We start from the raw sequence: 20,730 nt of genomic DNA, 5'->3' as shown, positions 1-20,730 counted from the left end.
AAGTTTGGAGTGTCTACGGAAAGGTCAACATTGCTATTACTCCCAAGTTTGGAGCATCTACGGTAAGGTCAACACTGCTATTACTACCAAGTTTGGAGAATCTATGGTAAGGTCAACATTGCTATTACTACCAAGTTTGGAGGGTCTATGGTAAGGTCAACATTGCTATTACTACCAAGTTTGGAGTGTCTATGGTAAGGTCAACATTGCTATTACTACCAAGTTTGGAGTGTCTACGGTAAGGTCAACATTGCTATTACAAGTTTGGAGTGTTTGGAAGGTCAACATTAAGGTTGCTATTAGGTCAACATTGCCAAGTTTGGAGTGTCTATGGTAAGGTCAACATTGCTATTACTACCAAGTTTGGAGTGTCTATGGTAAGGTCAACATTGCTATTACTACCAAGTTTGGAGTGTCTACGGTAAGGTCAACATTGCTATTACTACCAAGTTTGGAGTGTCTACAGTAAGGTCAACACTGCTATTACTACCAAGTTTGGAGTGTCTACGGTAAGGTCAACACTGCTATTACTACCAAGTTTGGAGTGTCTACGGTAAGGTTAACACTGCTATTACTACCAAGTTTGGAGCGTCTGCACAAGATGAGGTCTCCATATCAACTTCTCCTCAGCTTGGAAAGTCAACATCTTGCTACTAAACACAGTTTGAAGTGTCTGTCAGGCATTGAAGCTGCTGTGATAATCACTCTGTGTTTACCAGGAGATACACTACAGGTAGACATCACAGCAAACAACAGTCAAAACATACTGGCTCTGGTTACCTGCATGATATATTGGCTTATTCTGGAACCAGCAAGAGTAGCTCCAATGTTTAATAATCTCAACCAGAGAACTATTCTTGTGCCAGAAAGACAATCTTTACTCTACTGGCTTCAATTTCCTAATGATACAGACAAAATGGTAGTTAGGTGGTTATAAAGTGTTTGATCATGGGGTAGATTAAAAAAAATTGGTATAATATGTGGAATGTGTATTTCTGGTGTAACCAACCATGACACTGCTTGAACATTGCTAGAAGGAGTGTAAAACCATATTCAGACTCTCATTTTAACTTTACTTGTATGAGCCTTTTTCAAAAGAAATACAGAACATTTGGACTTTAATCCACTGAATATTACTGGAGAAAACAGACATCTATCCTGCTTTGGACCCTGATATACAACTAAAGACTATCAGAAAACATTTCCTTAATGTCAGGATTGATAGTTCACTAAAGTTACTGATTTCTGAAACAAACACAGTGTGTACCTTCAGGAGAGCCGTATCTAATCTGGGCCAATGAAATGCTATCAAAAGTGTCATGTGATCTAGCATCGTAGGAAAGTCCAGGATTTCTGCCCTTCATCAAACATTTATCTTGTCATGCCGCTGGACAGAAATACTTCAACCTTGGTGAAATATGGTTGTAGATTATTTCCTGTTTTCCCCCCTTCTACCGGAAACACTTATGCAATTTTTATACATCCTACAAAGAATATATCTGATGTTTTTTTCTCAGCAAAATGTGTGTTACATTAATAAACACTTGCTTACCGATAACCTATCTACCTGTGGCCATTAAACTTGTCAAAATCCAATTTACTAGCTGTAATCCTTTACATCTAGATAAAAATATGTTACTCAGTATATTAGTTATAACTCTAATGAATTCTACAGACACTATCATGGCAAATATTGTGTACTTTCAATGATATAATCAACTACTAAGTACAGAACGTAGTTAATCTAAGTATTAAATGTGTTAAGTGAAATGAATTAAATTCTATCATTTAAAAAAATCAACTCCATGAAGTAAATTTGAGTGAAGCAACCCGCTCACCTGAAAGATCTATCTGTAAGAGTTTATGAGTGAACATTATGGAGAGAGTGAGTGAATTTAGTTCTATCGTCGTCGTCATCATCATCATCATCATCATCATCATCATCATCATCATCATCATAAAATGATTTATATAGTGCCAGTTCCAGTACAAAAGTACTGCTCAGTAGCGTTCTCCGAACAACTCGAGAATGAAAAGTTAGACTGTATGTTTTCTTAAAAAGGTATGCCTTCAGTTTAGATTTTAAAGTTTTGCCATACTCATGTTACATAGCACATGAGACCAAGCCAGGTTTAAATATTTAGTGGCTGCCGTAATATAGATGAAAAGTTGCTATGTTTGGCTTAAAAAACATTAACTCAGAACCTCCATGTCAGACAAACCAAACAGTGCACAAGTTTGTGAATGTGTTGTTTTCTGCACATTTCAAGTAATGTCACACTTGTCGACACCAGCACAAAACAGCCACATATTAATCCATGGGAAACAGTTAAACGAGAAAATAATTACTGCTTTAATCACTTGTTCAAAAGCCCAGAATAATTACTTCTATGACTTGTGTATTATATTACATGATGTATACACCACACAAGCAACCTTCATTACTTTTTCCCCGTTTCTGGTATAAAACACAAGGTTTAACAGTCAGTGATTGAGAAATTGAACTTGCTTTGAACAGCTTGATTCAGTGGGAATGTTACGAAGGTTTTGAACATTTATAGATCTGGTGTAACCCAAAATGATGAGTATGGTCAACAAATCTAAAAACATAATCAGGAACCATTGTCACAATTAAGAGGTCCTGGGGTCCAAATGTTTTTGAGTGAGGTTTTACACCTCTCTAAGCAATATTCCACTAATACTATAGAGGAGGACAGCAGAATTAGGCTTCACACATTGTACCCATTCAGAGAATCGAACCTGGATCTTCAGCGTGACATGCAAACGCTTTAACCACTGTGTTACCCGCCCGCCCTAATTATTTTTTTTCACATATCATCAAGGGATCCAATTAATAAATACTTCCTAAAATTAGGGCTACAACAAAATCTGTCAGTTTCTACTCAGCAATCTTGTCCAATTGGGACAACCTATTGAATTCTGGGTACAGGAAGCTGATATTTCAGCTGGGATTACATCAGCCAAGGGTATGTTGACTTGAAGCTATGAAGCCTGGTCTCACGACTCACTCCCAGCTGTTCATGTTGATTTTAACCCTGGGACATGTTTCACAGCTTAAGATTTCAATATTGATGAATTTCATTGAAAGCAATTTCTGATATTACATAAATATGGGTCTTGTAAACAGTGTTTGTGAGAAGGAAGTGACACAATATTGCGTTGGCTTTAACAGGGCTGAGTGTTGCTGGCTCACAAGGTTAGGAAAACAACTCTATTTCTGGTCCGGATACTGACAAGTGCTGAGAGAATATTAATATCTTCATCACACGTCATGCCTTGCTCCCTACACACCAGGTATTGGGTAGACGGTTCAGCTTCATCACTATCGCTTAGAATAAGTCTCTTCTCCTACAAGAAATTAAGCAATACAGAGAAAACAGTTTCTTTTATCCACTCCTAGCGTGTGATATCTGGAGAGGCAATAAACAAGGTTGCATAGCATGGGGTCTTTGTGATGGGCTGACTTGAGGATATACAGGTAATACTATTCAATAACATTAGAAAGTTGTCTGATCTGCCATGACATCAGGTAATAATCTTCATACGTTTACTTACTAGCCATGTTAACAGAAAAACAAATATTGACAGAGAACATCTGCAGGGAAAGTAGGCTAAATATGAATTAAGATGGAACTATAAGGCAAAAAATTACAACACTGATATAATCAGTTAATCTGAAGATAAAATGTTGCAGGTTCACAACCCAATTTCATATGCAAAATAATTCTAAATAACTAAACCAGTGTAGAACTGTCACCTTACAAATGTACAGTAGAGGGGAGAAGCATTGTTTTGAAATTACCTATGTTACTTAGTTTTCAAGGTGTGATAATAATCTAATTAGCATAAAACTGAGAACTCAAAACATTTTTACATTCTGTATGCCAAATGGGCAAACAGGCAATAAAATCAAATCATTTCAGTAAATTAAAGATATAATAATGAGATGCTACATGCAAGTTTCATCATGTGATTTTTCCAAAGATCCCACGCTAAGGATCGAGAAAATCTTGACAAACAGAGAGTCAAGGTCATTAAAAGACGTCTTTCACTTCTTGGCAATTGAGCAAAAGACACCAGGTAATGCTTGAAGTCTTGACAATCAATAATGCAAAAAATTATAGTCCTTCCAGTATTAATAATGACCAATGACTGTATAACTCCTCAAGGTGTATATACACATATACTAGGTTATATGTATATGACACATATTTACCAGCATCTGGAAACTGATGGAACTATACGATGAAGTACTTCATGTTTTTTTCACACAAGCAACTGTACTAACCCATGCAGGTAAAACCTTACCGTGCCCATCTTAATTCGAAGGTACTTTGGTCTCGGTGCCATACACTTCTTGAGAAACGAGTGATGATGGTCCTTGAAAGCCATTTTGATAAGCTAGGTGTCCTGTCAGAAGCTGGATGCCATCAGATCCCCACTAGCAGTCTACTGTCGTACATATCCTTGGCTGGTGTGGCTTACCATTCTCCTGCCCTAACACTGGTTAAACACGGTTCTCCATTAGGTTAACAGTATTAATCCAATTTCCACTTGTTCCTGCTGTTTTTTTCCAATATATATTGATGAAAGACAGCATGGTGACTTTGATTTTTCAGTTAAGGTTTTTCCTTGATCTGATATTATTTTCTTTGTGCATATTTGATGTTGCGCTTCAGGTAAGCTTCATCCTCAAGGGAGGTTATTCATTTGCAGCAAACAAAGTCTAATGATTTTTACCTGTGTCATTACAGTACACTCAAAAGAGCTATGTCTGTAATCAATTACCTCTGAAACAACACACAGGTATCTTCAAATTTGAAAAGGTTGATCAATTACTTGAAATGCTTTTTCAGAAAACAAATCAGAGTAAACAGTATTAAAAATATCCGCTTCAAGTAAGTTAAAAACCATGACCGAAAAGATGACAGGATATCTTTCAGATCAGTTAACCATGCACCAAGCTGTCTGATCCAGTCCAGCACAACATTGCCACAAGTTCCTCCAACTCAAAGACAGGCTGCAGCACAAAGCACATAAGGCACCAACACATCCACTTGAAGACGAGACCAAAACAATTATCCGAAAACACAAATAAAAATTCAACAGCTCCTTATTTCTTCATTGATAAAACATCGCTCCTCAAAATGTGCAGCTCAGTCACAGCTGAGCACAGCTTGCCAGAAGCTCACACATCAAATAAAGATTTTCCAAAAGTTGAACACCACAGATTCCCAGTTGTCCTATTAGAAGATCCGTAGACACATTTGGCCAGGAATTCCGGAGAACCCACTAACGGCCAAGCCACCTTTGGCTTCAGAGAAAGATAGTCACCTCAACCCTACACTGCTGAATAACTACGACCATCTCAAAAAACAAAACGGCTTGGGTCTGCTTATACTAGTAGGTGAGTGTTGATATCTATGCGACTGGCCCCAGAGTGGAGATAAAAAAAACGGTGGTTATATCTAGGCACCTGAAAGGTCGTCTAAATGAAAGATGAGCAAAGGGGAGGGGTGGGATAACTGTTATTAGATGATATGGAAGAGGCAGTGATATTAGTGAAATATATCTGGGCAAGATGAAAGAAAAGCTGCAGCCTGTTTCAGTACTTATGTCAGCAGCTAACACCTTGTCTATTTACCCATTGTAGCCTGCAAATAAGACATGCTGCTTGATGATGTGTACATGTGTTGCTTTGCTTTGCAGACCATATGTTTGTGGAATTATATATGTCTCTTTCTGTTTGGGACGTATCTGTTGGTTACAGAGCAGATCATATGTTACACTGCTGAGAAAAGCAAAGGATTACAACAAAAACATTTACACACTCAAAGTTTAAAGTGAATTATGATGACTAAATTTTTGTGAATTTTGACGTGAAGAAAAAATAAAGCTGTTTGAAAGTGAATTATGATAACTGAATTTATGTGAATTTTGAAGTAGAGAAAAATTAAAGCTTTTTGAAAGTGGACTTTGAAAACTAAATTTATGTGAATTTCAAAATTATGAAAGCATGAAACCGTTTAAAAACATTGTAAGCAATCCTCAACATTTTAAAAAGTAACTTAAAAAAGAATATGATAGAGATCAAGAAACAAACAAGTTGTTTTTGTTGCAAATGGAAGACAGATTTGTGTTATCAGGAACCAGAGATATGGAATAAGAATAAGACGATGTATCTTGACAACACAGACATGATTCTCTTCCTCCCTAAACCACCCTTGAAGTTTGAACCATTCTTATAAAAGCTTAATAGCATCCTTCCCCATTGTGCTACTGACAAGTATGTGTGTTATCACGCGTTGTCTTGATCTGCCTGCAGTGCACGGAGTCAGGGATAGGGCAGAGGGTGCTCGTATGCAGGGAAATATACAACCCTACATCATCTCATGGCCACTGTTTGTTTGTGCACTTCAGGTCTGTGGAGAACCTGTAGGGTACTACTGGACATTTTACCAGGGATTTGAGAACTTAAAGTGAGTGAGTGAGTTTAGTTTTACGAGAAAAGGATCACCAGAAATGGGCTTCACACATTTTACCCATGTGGGGATTCGAACCCGGGTCTTTGGTGTGACGAGTGAACGCTTTAACCATTAGGCTACCCCACTGCCCCTTTTGAGAACTTAAAAGGGATGCAATAATTTACTATCATTTTGAGTGAGTGCAATGAGAGCAATGATATTAAAGATGCAAAAAATATGACAAAAGTGTGCGAAGTTGTTTGATAAATCACGGATGTAATTTCATGGCTTTCACCACGCAAAACAGGAAAAATTTAACATAAAAACATAAAAATTAAAATGAAATGTAGAATTAACAGCCAACTCTAATCAGCTACACAAGATTTGACATAATATTGCTATCTCCCTACTTACAAAGAGGAACCAAAGATGCTAAATGAGCAATGAATTCACCAAAGAAATCAAGACACGCCATAACTACTGAATCACCTCTACCTAAACATATCTTCCAAAATCGAAAAAAGTCAGGATGAAATAGTCCAAAACTACACCTGTTAAGCATAAGATCCACCACAGACCATTAACCAACGCTTAAGGCAGAGTAAATTACTCATGTAAACGAGCCCCAATATCTTGTGGCTGTGTTGAAGCCATCACCATTCCCCTCCCATTTGAAGCCATGCTGGAGGCAGCAGCAGACGCACTCACCTTGAAGACTTGTGTCAATAGCAGTGATGAGATGTCAATACACCACTGACATCTCCATCACATGCCAACCAGACACTTCACTCCAACCAAATGGTCAAAAGAGGAGGAGGAATGACACGACCAGGACTGTTTATTTGTGTTTTTTACAAAATGGCAGAGAAACGCTGCAGTACTGGGGTGGTGGACATAATGCCAACCTGGTGCTTGTGTTTTCTGTCTTACTTTGTATGGATTGTAATGCACCATCCTCAGCTTGTAACATACAGTCATGGGGTAGGAAAGGAAGGTTGGGGGGTACAAATGTCAGGCCGTGACACATCAATAGTGCCGGTTCAGTGATACGCCTTCCTTCATTGTGTCTGTGACCCTCTCTTCACACAGCATGTGTTTCTTGGCACGTGCAGGAATGGCTAGCGTTCATCTGACTCCGCAACAACCCCGATCATACCTCCTCTCATCTTCCCTATCTTACATCTAAACTCTAGGCCTGTTCCAGCTTTAGAACTGTGTTTCCACAAGGATTATATTCAGATGATTCAGTACACTTCCACATGGATACATGGAATTGATATAGGGGGTCTTGTCAAAACATTTAAAAAAAATAAAAACAGTTGGGAAACTAAAAAGTCAATTAGTTTTCTCTTTGCATTGATCTTGAGAGGCAAGCAATGGCAGTATACATGTGATCAGATCTTGTTTATTGATGTATGAAGTTTATCAACATGTGATGGTTCCATAAAGAATGAACTAAGTTGTAGGTTTACTTTATGTTGAAAAAATTTCAACATTTGGGGGCCGTTATTTACAGTTTAGTGCTCATAAGGATAACATAACAGTTTATGCAACCCATCATGAAAATGATGACTACATTTAATACTGAACTCATTGTGCAAAAAAATCCATCAGCTACCATCTAAAAACTGAGTGAGTGACTGAGTGTAGTGTTACACTGCTTTTAGTGATATTCAAGCAATATCAAGGTGGGGGACACCAGAAATGGGCTTCACACATTGTGCACATGTGGGGAATCAAACCCAGGTCTTTGGCATGATGAGCAAACACCTTAACCACCAGGCTACCCCACCGCCCCCAAAACTGCTGAAGGACTGTTGTTAACCTCAACTTAAGTCTGACTACGATGATTCTAACTGACTACAAAGAAGCCAATATGCTTTCAACGACTGAGCTTGTTTCAAAAGTGTTGATTACTGAAATAGATATCATTGTGCATCGAATAGGATGAACTGTACTCATTTTCTTTTTACAATAGGATGCAATATTCCAGTAAAAGACGTTTTTAAACCAAATATCACCAGATCACACATTCCATTCTATAACTAACACTTCAATAATACGATTTAAAACAAACTCAAATAAAAGACACCATGGCCTGCAAACCAGAGTTAATTTGAAGGCCATTTTTACATGATAACAGCTGAAGACATATTGAGAGGATTTCAGTGTTTATTCGACACCTGTTGCAGGACGACTCTAGAAGACACCATCACCTTATCAGTAATGATAAACCCATCCATTAAAGCACTACAAAAACATATCACAAGCAAACCCATGTACGGTATCACATCAATATACTGTGTATCACATGTTTGGACAGTGTGAAATACTTCCTATCTATTACTACTGTCTAAATGAACAAGGCTCCCGACAGCTCTCTGGTCCTAACAAAAGGCATCTGCTCATCACTGGCCTCAGGGGGGAAAGCAATGGCAGCCATGTCGAAGAACATAAGCCTTACCGAGGTGGTTGAATGGAGGGTTCACGTCTATTGTTTTGTCAGTCGAGAGTAGACGGATCCCCAGTAATATCAACCACCTGTGGAGGTTGCAACCTTTTCATATTGTAACACACGTTTACAGGAGATTGACATGATTTCACCATTAGTTTCGCCCTGTAAACAGGATATTTTTCAAACTTGTGAATTCTCCCTAAAAACTAGGCTGATGTGGCTTTGAAGCATGGTGGTGGCCATGCAGGTAGGAAGTCCAGGAAATGTGGGGGTGTTATGAGACTGTGGAGAGCAATTTAGTCGTAACCATAGCCAGATTTTACTAAATCAAATCCATATTGTTTAGTTGAACTTTTTGTCATGCTGGACAATGTAAAAAGGCCATTCTCTTTAAATACTCAAGCCCATTGACAGTTCTGGAAGTTACTGTAATCACAATATTTGTTAATTCTACATAAAAGTGAATGAGTATGTGAGTGAGTGAGTGAGAGAGTGAGACTGGTATTACCAATAGGTGTCAGTTTGCTGTGGTATGTAAGCCTGAACTAATGAAAGTCCTGGACATTTTTAACTTTGGTGAACCCCAAGAAACAAACCAAGAGACATAATCAGTTTGAATCATATGATCCTTGATCACAGGTTTCTCTCAACCCAAGAGAATTAACTCTGCATAGCAAATTGCATCTCTTGAGATGACAAGGCAACAAATGTTCATAACATGCTCTGTAAATTGAGTGGAATACTGTCTAGTGCCTCATCTTCCAGTCAGACTAGACTTGAGCTTAACCAACTGCCTTAATACTGACAACAGATATATCCTTTCTGAATACAAGTGTTAGAATTTCTTTGAGTGGCATGTTTAGAAGTTGGAGAATCAGATAGGGACAAAACTTTATGGATGAACAACTTCTTTACTCGAATGATGTGACATTTCAATACAGATTCTTGTATTGTTGTCAAGCAAGTATGACAACGATACTTGCTTGACAAACGATACAAGAATCTGTATCGAAATGTCACATCATCCAAGTAAAGAAGTTGTTCATCCATAAAGTTTTGTCCTTATCTGATTCTCCAACTTCTAAACATGCCACTTAAATGGATGAAAACTGCAACTTGTCTTCAACAAAGTCTGCATTAGAAGTACATGTACTGAGGCTTCAACAATATGTCAGTTACATCACTTCTGTCAAAGTGGGAAGAAGTTAAGTCCCAAAACACAGCAAAGCTGCTGGAAAAAGAAGGGATGATGTAGAGAGGCTGCAATTCAAACCAACAACCAGCATACAACTCCATTAAATGAGCTGCTAAGTCTTACAAATCAGCCTGTGTAATGATGATCTTCATCTAAATACTGTATGGCACTTATAGATGATGAATTGAACAACTGCTGTTCGACCCTGGATAGAAGTCCTTCCTATTAGCCATGGGTCTGTCTGATTCAGGCCCAAACACACTCCACAGCCTCCTGAGACTGTAATGAATATAGCTGGGATGGGCGATAAAGGCTATTTTAACATATCACTGGACTGCCACATGGAGTTGGTACCTAGTAAACAATGTTTGTTCTATGAGGAGAAGTGAACTAATGGTCATGCTACTTGACTGAAAGTCATCTTATCCTGGTGGCGTGGTATGTTGTTCATAATATCAACCACTTCCTGGTCTGGTCCAGACTTAACAACAGGATAAAGCTGGAAATATCGCTGACTGCATTAACAGGGATCACTTTAGGCTTTCTGCGAATGGGGTCCCTACACCTAGATATGGGTCTGTCTGATTAGCCATGGGTCTGTCTGATTCAGGCATTAAATATCTGTGTCTGATTCAAGCTGGAAATATCGCTGACTGCATTAACAGGGATCACTTTAGGCTTTCTGCGAATGGGGCCCTAGACCTAGATATGGGTCTGTCTGGTTAGCCATGGGTCTGTCTGATTCAGGCATTAAATATCTGTGTCTGATTCAAGCTGGAAATATCGCTGACTGCATTAACAGGGATCACTTTAGGCTTTCTGCGAATGGGGGCCCTAGACCTAGATATGGGTCTGTCTGGTTAGCCATGGGTCTGTCTGATTCAGGCATTAAATATCTGTGTCTGATTCAAGCTGGAAATATCGCTGACTGCATTAACAGGGATCACTTTAGGCTTTCTGCAAATGGGGCCCTAGACCTAGATATGGGTCTGTCTGATTCAGGCATCTGTGTCTGATTCAAGCTGGAAATAGCTGACTGCATTAACAGGGATCACTTTAGGCTTTCAAATGGGGCCCTAGACCTAGATATGGGTCTGTCTGGTGAGCCATGGGTCTGTCTGATTCAGGCATTAAATATCTGTGTCTGATTCAAGCTGGAAATATCGCTGACTGCATTAACAGGGATCACTTTAGGCTTTCTGCGAATGGGGCCCTAGACCTAGATATGGGTCTGTCTGGTTAGCCATGGGTCTGTCTGATTCAGGCATTAAATATCTGTGTCTGATTCAAGCTGGAAATATCGCTGACTGCATTAACAGGGATCACTTTAGGCTTTCTGCGAATGGGGCCCTAGACCTAGATATGGGTCTGTCTGATTCAGGCATTAAATATCTGTGTCTGATTCAAGCTGGAAATATCGCTGACTGCATTTACAGGGATCACTTTAGTAATTTTTGCGAATGGGGCCCTAGACCTAGATATGGGTCTGTCTGATTAGCCATGGGTCTGTCTGATTCAGGCATTAAATATCTGTGTCTGATTCAAGCTGGAAATATCGCTGACTGCATTAACAGGGATCACTTTAGGCTTTCTGCAAATGGGGCCCTAGACCTAGATATGGGTCTGTCTGATTCAGGCATTAAATATCTGTGTCTGATTCAAGCTGGAAATATCGCTGACTGCATTAACAGGGATCACTTTAGGCTTTCTGCGAATGGGGCCCTAGACCTAGATATGGGTCTGTCTGGTGAGCCATGGGTCTGTCTGATTCAGGCATTAAATATCTGTGTCTGATTCAAGCTGGAAATATTGCTGACTGCATTAACAGGGATCACTTTATGCTTTCTCTTAGAATGGGCCCTAGACCTAGATATGGGTCTGTCTGGTTAGCCATGGGTCTGTCTGATTCAGGCATTAAATATCTGTGTCTGATTCAAGCTGGAAATATCGCTGACTGCATTTACAGGGATCACTTTAGGCTTTCTGCGAATGGGGCCCTAGACCTAGATATGGGTCTGTCTGATTAGCCATGGGTCTGTCTGATTCAGGCATTAAATATCTGTGTCTGATTCAAGCTGGAAATATCGCTGACTGCATTAAGAGGGATCACTTTAGACTTTCTGCGAATGGGGCCCTAGACCTTAGCCATGGGTCTGTCTGATTGGGCACTGTGGGCACTGTGTCCCAGTTTTGAGTTGTGTGCAGTGCAATCAGAAAACCTTTACTGTTATTAGACAATTCCATATGTGATAATTTGATATATTCCGAATGTTCTACATTGTTGTAAGATTTTTTTTAATTGGGTCTGAGTGCTAAATCTTTTTCTCCATTTTGGATTAATATTCGCCATAAGGGCCCCTGATGTTGTCATTTCATATTTAAATGTGCATATGGCACACGTTCATGGACCAAAATGATTCCTGCAATAACAGGACAAAATATACAGCTGGTCATACTCACATCAAGCAGCAACTTGACCACCTCGATCTTGCCATACAGAGCTGCTTCGTGTAGACACGTGCCGTTCAGCGTGGACCTGTTGATATCCATTCCAGTCTGTAGCAATAACCTGAAACAGATTCAATAATTTAGTCAAACATTTTCAGAATATGTAGTACTTTTGCGCTGTGTTTGTGGAATTATGCCTGAGTGAGTGAGTGAGTGAGTTTAGTTTTACGCCGTACTCAGCAATATTCCAGCTATATGGTGGTGGTCTGTAAATAATCGTGTCTGGACCAGACAATCCAGTGATGAACAGCATGAGCATCGATCTGCGCAATTGGGAACCGATGTGTGAGTGAGTGAGTGAGTGAGTGCGGTTGGGTTTTCCACTACTTCTACCATTTCACCACTAGGTTATGCCCCATCCCTCCTTTGAGTTGTAAAACAAACTGACTTTTTTTGTTTTAATAAAAAAAGGGACATATGATCAGAAATATAGGAAGGATAAGAAACAGCTGTTCAATTTAACTTCCATTAATTCATTTATCAACAAAATTTCTCTATTTACTCCAGCTGCTTTCTGTTATAGAAGAAACCAAAGATATCCTAACTACCGTAGTCTGAAACACTTCAGATTCTATGCCATTTACCCCATCCTATCAGCAATAAACCATTTTTCAGGAAGTCCACACAAAAATTTCAAAGAGAAAATTGCATGTGCCTTCCCAGCAGTGCAAGACAGGTGTGTACAGCCTTCCTCCACAAACATCAGGTTATGACATCCATTACCAGCCAATCAAAACATCCTCCCTTTGCTCCACTTACTGTAATGCCTGAATGTCAATATTCAATAGAGGAACATTTGCCAAAAAAAATTCTCCTGGGTGAACTTCTTTCAGCCTGACCTTTTTATCGAAAGGAAATAATAAACATAGCTATCTCAGGCAGGAAAAAGGATGCTCCACTCAAACCAGGCTGCTGAGGAAGGCTGTGTGGAGTTTGTGATATCCTATCTATAGTGCTGGCCACGATATGGCTTGTGGAGATGACATAAGCCATGTAAGGAGCATGTGTACTTGCAGCGACAGTGAATCTGACAGGGTTAGGGTCTTGACAGGTACTGATAGAATGTACCTCAGATACATATAAGTATACTGATATATACCAAAGGAAAGCTTTTATTGAAAGGGGTGGTGGGGTAGCCAAGTGGTTAAGACGTTCGATCTTCACACTGAAGATCCGGGTTCGATTCCCCACATGGACACACCGTGTGAAGCCCATTTCTGGTGTCCCATATTGCTGGAATATTGCAGCCCATTTCTGGTGTCCCATATTGCTGGAATATTGCAGCCCATTTCTGGTGTCCCATATTGCTGGAATATTGCAGCCCATATTGCTGGAATATTGCAGCCCATTTCTGGTGTCCCATATTGCTGGAATATTGCAGCCCATTTCTGGTGTCCCATATTGCTGGAATATTGCAGCCCATTTCTGGTGTCCCATATTGCTGGAATATTGCAGCCCATTTCTGGTGTCCCATATTGCTGGAATATTGCAGCCCATTTCTGGTGTCCCATATTGCTGGAATATTGCAGCCCATTTCTGGTGTCCCATATTGCTGGAATGTTGCTAAAAGCAGAGTAAAACCCAACTGACTCACTCACTTTTATTCAAATATGTACTTCAAAAATACTTTCTTGTTTTGTCTCTCAGAAGTTTGTTTGTTGTTTAACGCCACGCTCAGCAATATTCCAGCTATGTGGTGGTGGTCTGTAAATAATCAAGTCTAGACCAGACAATACAGTGATCAACATCATGTTGGGACAAGCATGGGTTGTTGAAGACCAATTCTAACCAAATCTTCATGTGTAGTTTCTCAGAAGTAACTCTTTTAATCCTAAGGGTGGGTTGATTGTGAGTTACGTACAAGGTCAGACTTGGGTTTTACACTGCTTTTAGCAATATCCAAGGATGTCAAAAAATGTATTTCAGACATAGTAACCAAGTGCAGAATCAAATCTACCAGAAGGAATTGACCCATGTTGAATGACTGGGTTTGGTTGGATGGTTGGTTTGTTACTTATCCCCCTGGATGCCGAGTTTTTTTTCAGGCGTACATTTTCATACCGTTTGAAATGTGAACGTTGTGCGAGATTTGAGCTCGCGTGGTCCTGGATCTACGTAAGGCTATAAAATTACACAGAAATGTAGAATATTAAATTTCCTATCCGTTGGTATAAATATGAGTGCAACTACCTCGACGGTTTGAGAAATAGACCTTGCTAAATGTTGTCCAAATTTTTGTTATGCATTAAAAAACAGTAAATTTCTCCGCATTTTATCGCGCACCAATAAAAGCACTGGAAGGGTTTTACTTATAAGGTTGAATTAAATCGCTGTTCATGAACCTGTTCATATGAAACTGCAATAGTTAGTCCCAATATTAATGCATTGAATATTCTACATCATAGGAACTAAAGTACATCATAGGAAAGTAGTTGCAGTTATGGCTATGTTTGATCTTCTAACACTTGTGTAATGGTTTAGAATATGGTGTACTGCACTAAATGTGTCAAAATGTAAAAATTATTCAAACAATCAAAAACTTTCAAAGAATAAAACACCGTAAACCCTATATGCACGTATGATATGATATTGAACAAGGCTAAATGTAGATACTGAAGTCAGTTTCATGAAAAAGTATCTGAACTATACGCAAAATATACATCATAATACTGACAGTGTAATCGGAAGGATTGGGCGATTGTGTTTACTCTTGTTCAACCGACCTTCACCTCAGAGAAATTGCCTAATATGTACAACAATGTGGACGATGACATCACTACCGTTGACCGATTGCTTACAAAATGGCGGCTTTGCTGACAAGGGTACACAGGATTTTGCGAGGACCCTTCCATTGATTCAGGGATTGTTTGTACATAAATATGAGATGTAAGTAATCAGAATGATTCTGACTATCTGTGTATTGTTATATGTTTTTATCGTTTTCATTATAAATAAGAGAAGAAGCTAGAAATGCAGATAATTACCGTTGTCGTTCAGTCATGGCGTCACACTGCACGCAAACTTTGACAATTTCTTATGAATTATCAAATGATTGCATTGTATCTATTTATAATTTCCAATTTCTTGCTACGATACTCTTCCCATGCATATTACAAAGGTATTGAGCCATTGCAAGCAATGAATAGACGGATGAATGTTGGAAAATTTCAGAAAATGCTACGCAGTGTAAAATCGAATTTGTCTCTGTTTACATTTCAAACAAGGGCAGTCTTTCGAGCACAGCGTTCGTTTTCACACCCAGTATATTTCATCTCATTTTATCTAGACAGTTGGTATTGGTGACAAAGACCAGTTGCAATTTGATTCTAAAATGTATGGGGAGTTCAGTGATGCATTTTTCGGAGCTGAATATGAAATATACATGATGTAATAGGCGTCTCAATACGGCCTTAGCGAAACATGATTTTGTAAACACTATCCAATTTGGCGGAAAGCGCTCACTGGCGTTTGTGTTGTAGTGTATTTTCGAAAACATCCCAACCGATTCTAGATTCATCTGCAACGTTTCAGCATTATCATTAGCGATTTCATGTAAAACTGATATCAGTGATCATGAATATGTTATTTTTTGAAATTCAATGCTCCCAGTAATTATCTGATTTTCACATTTCAAAACATCTAGCAAATCGCGCTGTGAATCGCGGCAACATTTTCGATGAAGCCTATTTTGAAAGGTCATTTTCAGCACTTGAGCTTTGTCTAAAATAATAGTGGATGGTATCAAGAAACAGGAAATTTCCCACAGAATTCGAAATTGTGAAGTGTATTTGTGTGCGTGGGATATTTTGATTTTTATTGGACTTCAAATTGAGGGTTGAAGGGGAAGGACATATATGTCCCTGTGGCACCCAAGGGGTTAACGCTGCACTCAGCAATATTCCAGCTATATGGCGGCAGTCTGTAAATAATCGAGTTTGGACCAGTGATTAACAGCATAAGCATCGATCTACACAATTGGGCTGCAATGACGTTAGATGCCTCTTACAGCAGGCATGGCTTGCTGTAGACCAATTCTAACCCACATCTTCAAGGGTGTGAATGACTGGGATATCTGTACCTCGTAACCAAATATGTACACCTACAAGAATAAGCTAACTTCACTTATCTTGTATAGCCATGTCTTTCACCAGTTGAAGGACCCCCACTGCTTAATAACCACATATCTGATACTTCATCACGTTTCATCCCACTACCTGTTATACTTATCCTCCATTGACTGACATACTTCACAGATACATACATACACTAGTTCACCTAACACACAGCAGAACCGGTGCCACCCAAGCTGGGCCTCAGCATAACGGTATGTCTAACACATTAGCACACTCTTATAGGATCCACACCTGATAGTAAGTTCAGAGGCCAGACAGGAATGGAGTCCAGGGAACTGGAACTGCAGATAGCTTTATGACCGATATGCTTCCTGGCCTTTGAGCCTATCGGGCACCAATGGAGGTGAGGTGACAAGATGATATGAAACACTTACAAGCTGACCATTACCAGATATCTTGAAGACCAACAGATGTCCTTGGGTGTTTCCTCTACTTCGCTACTACTACTACACGATAAAGCAACGAATGTGATAACTGCCTCCAAATATGCAGCAATAATAAGACAGATTACTAAAAGACTTGACATGATTTCTAATCTGGAAATGGCTGCCATACTGAGCCATGTAATTAGCGACAAAGTGTTTGCAACTTAAGATGAAAGACTGGCCTCTGCCATCATCATCAAGAATGAGTCCAGAAAACCACTAGCAGACGCAAACTGAGTGAGGTCAAACTAAATCAGGTTCCACAAGAGTTCAGTGAGTCAGTGAAAGCTTTTCTTAGTCAATTTGGGCAGCATTGCTGCTACTGCTAAGGTGGCCCTTGGATTTGAGGCTTGGCAAAACACACCATTACCAGGAGGTTGATAATGAGCAACTATCCATGGCATAGATGGAGGGTGAATGTTAAGGAGAAAGAGGAAAGGGAGGGAGAGAACAAAATCTAATATAACTAAACCATGTATTCACTGACATTTTATGAGGTAGTATCTACCAAAGTATCAAAATGAAAATTAATTCATTTAAGAAAGTTATTACATCCAGACCTTTGGAAGATTGATTGGAAAAACCCCAAAGACATAATTTGTTATTTCCTCAGCTATATAGAATCCTCAGAGGGTAGCAGGGATTATATACACGTAGGCAGTGGTTGATGCCCAGCCCCAGCAAGTCTGCAGCAAATGTCAGTAATAACTGCCCAATGGGAATTACACATTTCCACAAGGAAGCTCATATGATTACAAGTAATCAGTCAGCTTGGCCAAGGTGAGTTGTATTCACGACAAATGAACTTTTAAAACATCCAATTTAAAACAACACCAACTTCTTCAAACTGCTTGCCAAAGGCACTTGGTTTGGTATCCTATGTAAATGTCAAGAGGCTAGTTTCAGGAAAGAATCAACCTGAAACTGAAAGACTGCTGCACCAAGTACCTGAGTATCTACTACTTACGTGATGATGTCAACATGGCCGTTCCTGGCAGCGAGGTGCATGCATGTCGTCTGGTTGTTGTCTCCCAGGTCCTTCTCATTCACCTCCAGCAGCTTCAGACACAGGTTGTTCCGCAACAACATCTCCACCACCTGCAACAACAACACACATCAGTCACAGACTAATCACAGACACAATGCTTGCATCAATGTGCAACTGTGCAATATTATACCATCAAAACACTGATTTGCAAGGCGTAGTTGACCATGTCATGTTGGCTGTCAACCTGACTAGGCATCTGCCCGATTTGAAAGCGTAGTTCATCAACATAAAATCACGTGACTACATTGAAGAACTAACCAACATAAAATATTATCCAGTGTATCCAATGTAAAGGGCAACGCTGCCATCAACAAAATAAGTCGCAAACTGGTTGTGTGTGTTGCTGGGTCTATTTCAAGTAATTATTCATGTAATCTAATTACATTGTCCTCCTTATTCAGGTGAATGAAAAAGGAGTAAGAAGTAACTCCAAAACATATGTTAACAAATACAGAAGTGGATATCAAGACGAGTGAGTGAGTGAGTGAGTATGGTTTTACGCCGCTTTTTGCCTTTTAGCAATATTACAGCAATATTACAGCAGGTGACACCAGAAATGGGCTTCACACATTGTAAGCATGTGGGGAATCGAACTCGGGTCTTCGGTGTGACAAGCGAATGCTTTAACCACTAGGCTGCCACACCGCTCCATCAAGACTCAAGACAAAATGTCCACGCCACTGAATGTACACTTACACTGTGCTGTTGAAACAGTACAGGGTGTCCAGCATTTTCTCAGTAACATATGCTTGAATGTAATTCTAAACCAGTTTGGTTCTCTTCCTAAGTTAACAGATACAAGAGACAACCCTCATGTATTTGGTCAATTCTTATTTAGAACTTAATAGTTTAAATCTAAATTTCGATTTTCTAACGTACCAAGCCAAAACACAAATGTTTATCATCAGCCCTTCAAACCATATGTTCCAAAAGATAATTCTATACAGTCATAGCATCATCATATCACAGAAAACTGGTTTCCAACACCTTTGTAAGAAGCTACTGAAGAGAACATCTCAATATCATAGGCTAAATGGACATAGGCACAAACACCATAAACTCAGTTCATTCCCCTTCCTTAAATATACGACCGCCTCCGTGGTGTAGTGGTTAGAGCATCCATCCCGGAGAGCGGAAGGTCGCGGGTTCGATCCCCAACCGCGTCATACCAAAAGACGTTAAAATATGGTACTTGTTGGTCCCTGCCTGGCGCTCGGCATTACTGTGTACAACAAGGACTGGTCGGCTCGGAATCAGTATAATGTGTCTGAGTGGGGTATTCATGCTTCACTGCGGCATGGTATCTCAGTGGGCTAGCACTATAAAACCAGCTTAAGTCTGGGCTAGTACAAGCAGCTGCACATACACATACACACGCATGCACGTCGTCATATGAGCGAAATATTCTCAAGCACGACGTTAAACTCACTTTCACCTCTCCTCCTTAAATATACAGTGTAATCTACAACAACATATTTGAAAAGAAGATTTATTGCTGCAAAATGTCCCAGCATTCCTAGGTGACAGATGAATGGGCCCCTGCAGTGTTAAGCCCTTCAACGGAGTGATGTCCGTAAACAATACTCAAGGTTTTGTTTACTTTCCATAGCCCTACTTCTCACTCTTGTTGAGCATCACCATGTAAGACTCAACTTTCTTTTCTTCCAACAGATTCGTGGATAAGATTAAAGTTGTTTTGGTTTCATAAATGACATTTCCGGATTGTTCGACTTTATCACTATCCTATTAAACTTACATTAAGACATGAGGTGGATACGGTTATTAGGTATCAATTACATCTAAAAATGTCTTTAAAAACATGACGTTGGAGAAGAAATGCTTCACCTCAGACAGACAGACATGATGAATTTCTATTTGCCAGAGCTGGGAGTAATTACTTACAGATTTTTTCAAAATGTTTCAGATGAATCTTTTTCTTTATAATTTTGTTTGTTTGTTTGCTGTTAAACCCTATAGGCAGCAATATTCAAGCGACATCATGGCAACCATAAATAACTGAACGTCGACAGGACAACATGTTCAGCCCCAAAACAAGAAAGATCACCCCCTGCACAGCCATATCAAATTTGGAAGTAATCACGTGATCATGTAGATATATCACTTCAACTTCTAAATACCTACTGATATACTCCCAGTGTCTTAATCAGATTCTATTCATCAAACTGGTGCTGTGACATTAGAGTCATACCTTTTCATCTTGTCAGAGTTACTGTTGTCACTGTAACACTTTGTATAACAAACATGTTTTGATTGGATGAAATTTGTCGTTTAACCAATCAGAAGTTCTGTTACCAAATAAACTGTGACAGTTCTAAGCTGATGAAATTTGAATCTGGTTAGTCACTTTTAAGGCTAGCCTTCCACACAATGCCAGCAAATATTTCACACATTGCTCCAATAAAGTGAGTATGTGAGTTAAGAACCCCTCTGAGATTGAAATCTATGAATGACATTTAGAAG

The 20,730-nt window shown here is 39.4% G+C and overlaps 1 protein-coding gene across 3 annotated transcripts in view; it reads right to left on the bottom strand.

Annotated features, from left to right (window-relative positions):
• LOC124261467 (caskin-2-like) overlaps positions 1-20,730 on the bottom strand; it is a 229,068-nt gene that overhangs the window by 117,634 nt on the left and 90,704 nt on the right. For all 3 annotated transcript variants that reach the window (XM_046695780.1, XM_046695781.1, XM_046695782.1), the window contains 2 exons: positions 18,169-18,299; positions 12,596-12,704 (listed from right to left, as the gene is read on the bottom strand). In XM_046695780.1, the coding sequence (XP_046551736.1) occupies positions 12,596-12,704; positions 18,169-18,299 (240 nt within the window). The remainder of the gene's footprint in view (positions 1-12,595; positions 12,705-18,168; positions 18,300-20,730) is intronic.

This window comes from Haliotis rubra, unplaced genomic scaffold, assembly GCF_003918875.1.
Source record: "Haliotis rubra isolate DU_JTF1 unplaced genomic scaffold, ASM391887v1 Scf8, whole genome shotgun sequence".
Classification (NCBI taxonomy): domain Eukaryota; kingdom Metazoa; phylum Mollusca; class Gastropoda; order Lepetellida; family Haliotidae; genus Haliotis; species Haliotis rubra.
This window is presented reverse-complemented; position numbering and strand designations above follow the sequence as displayed.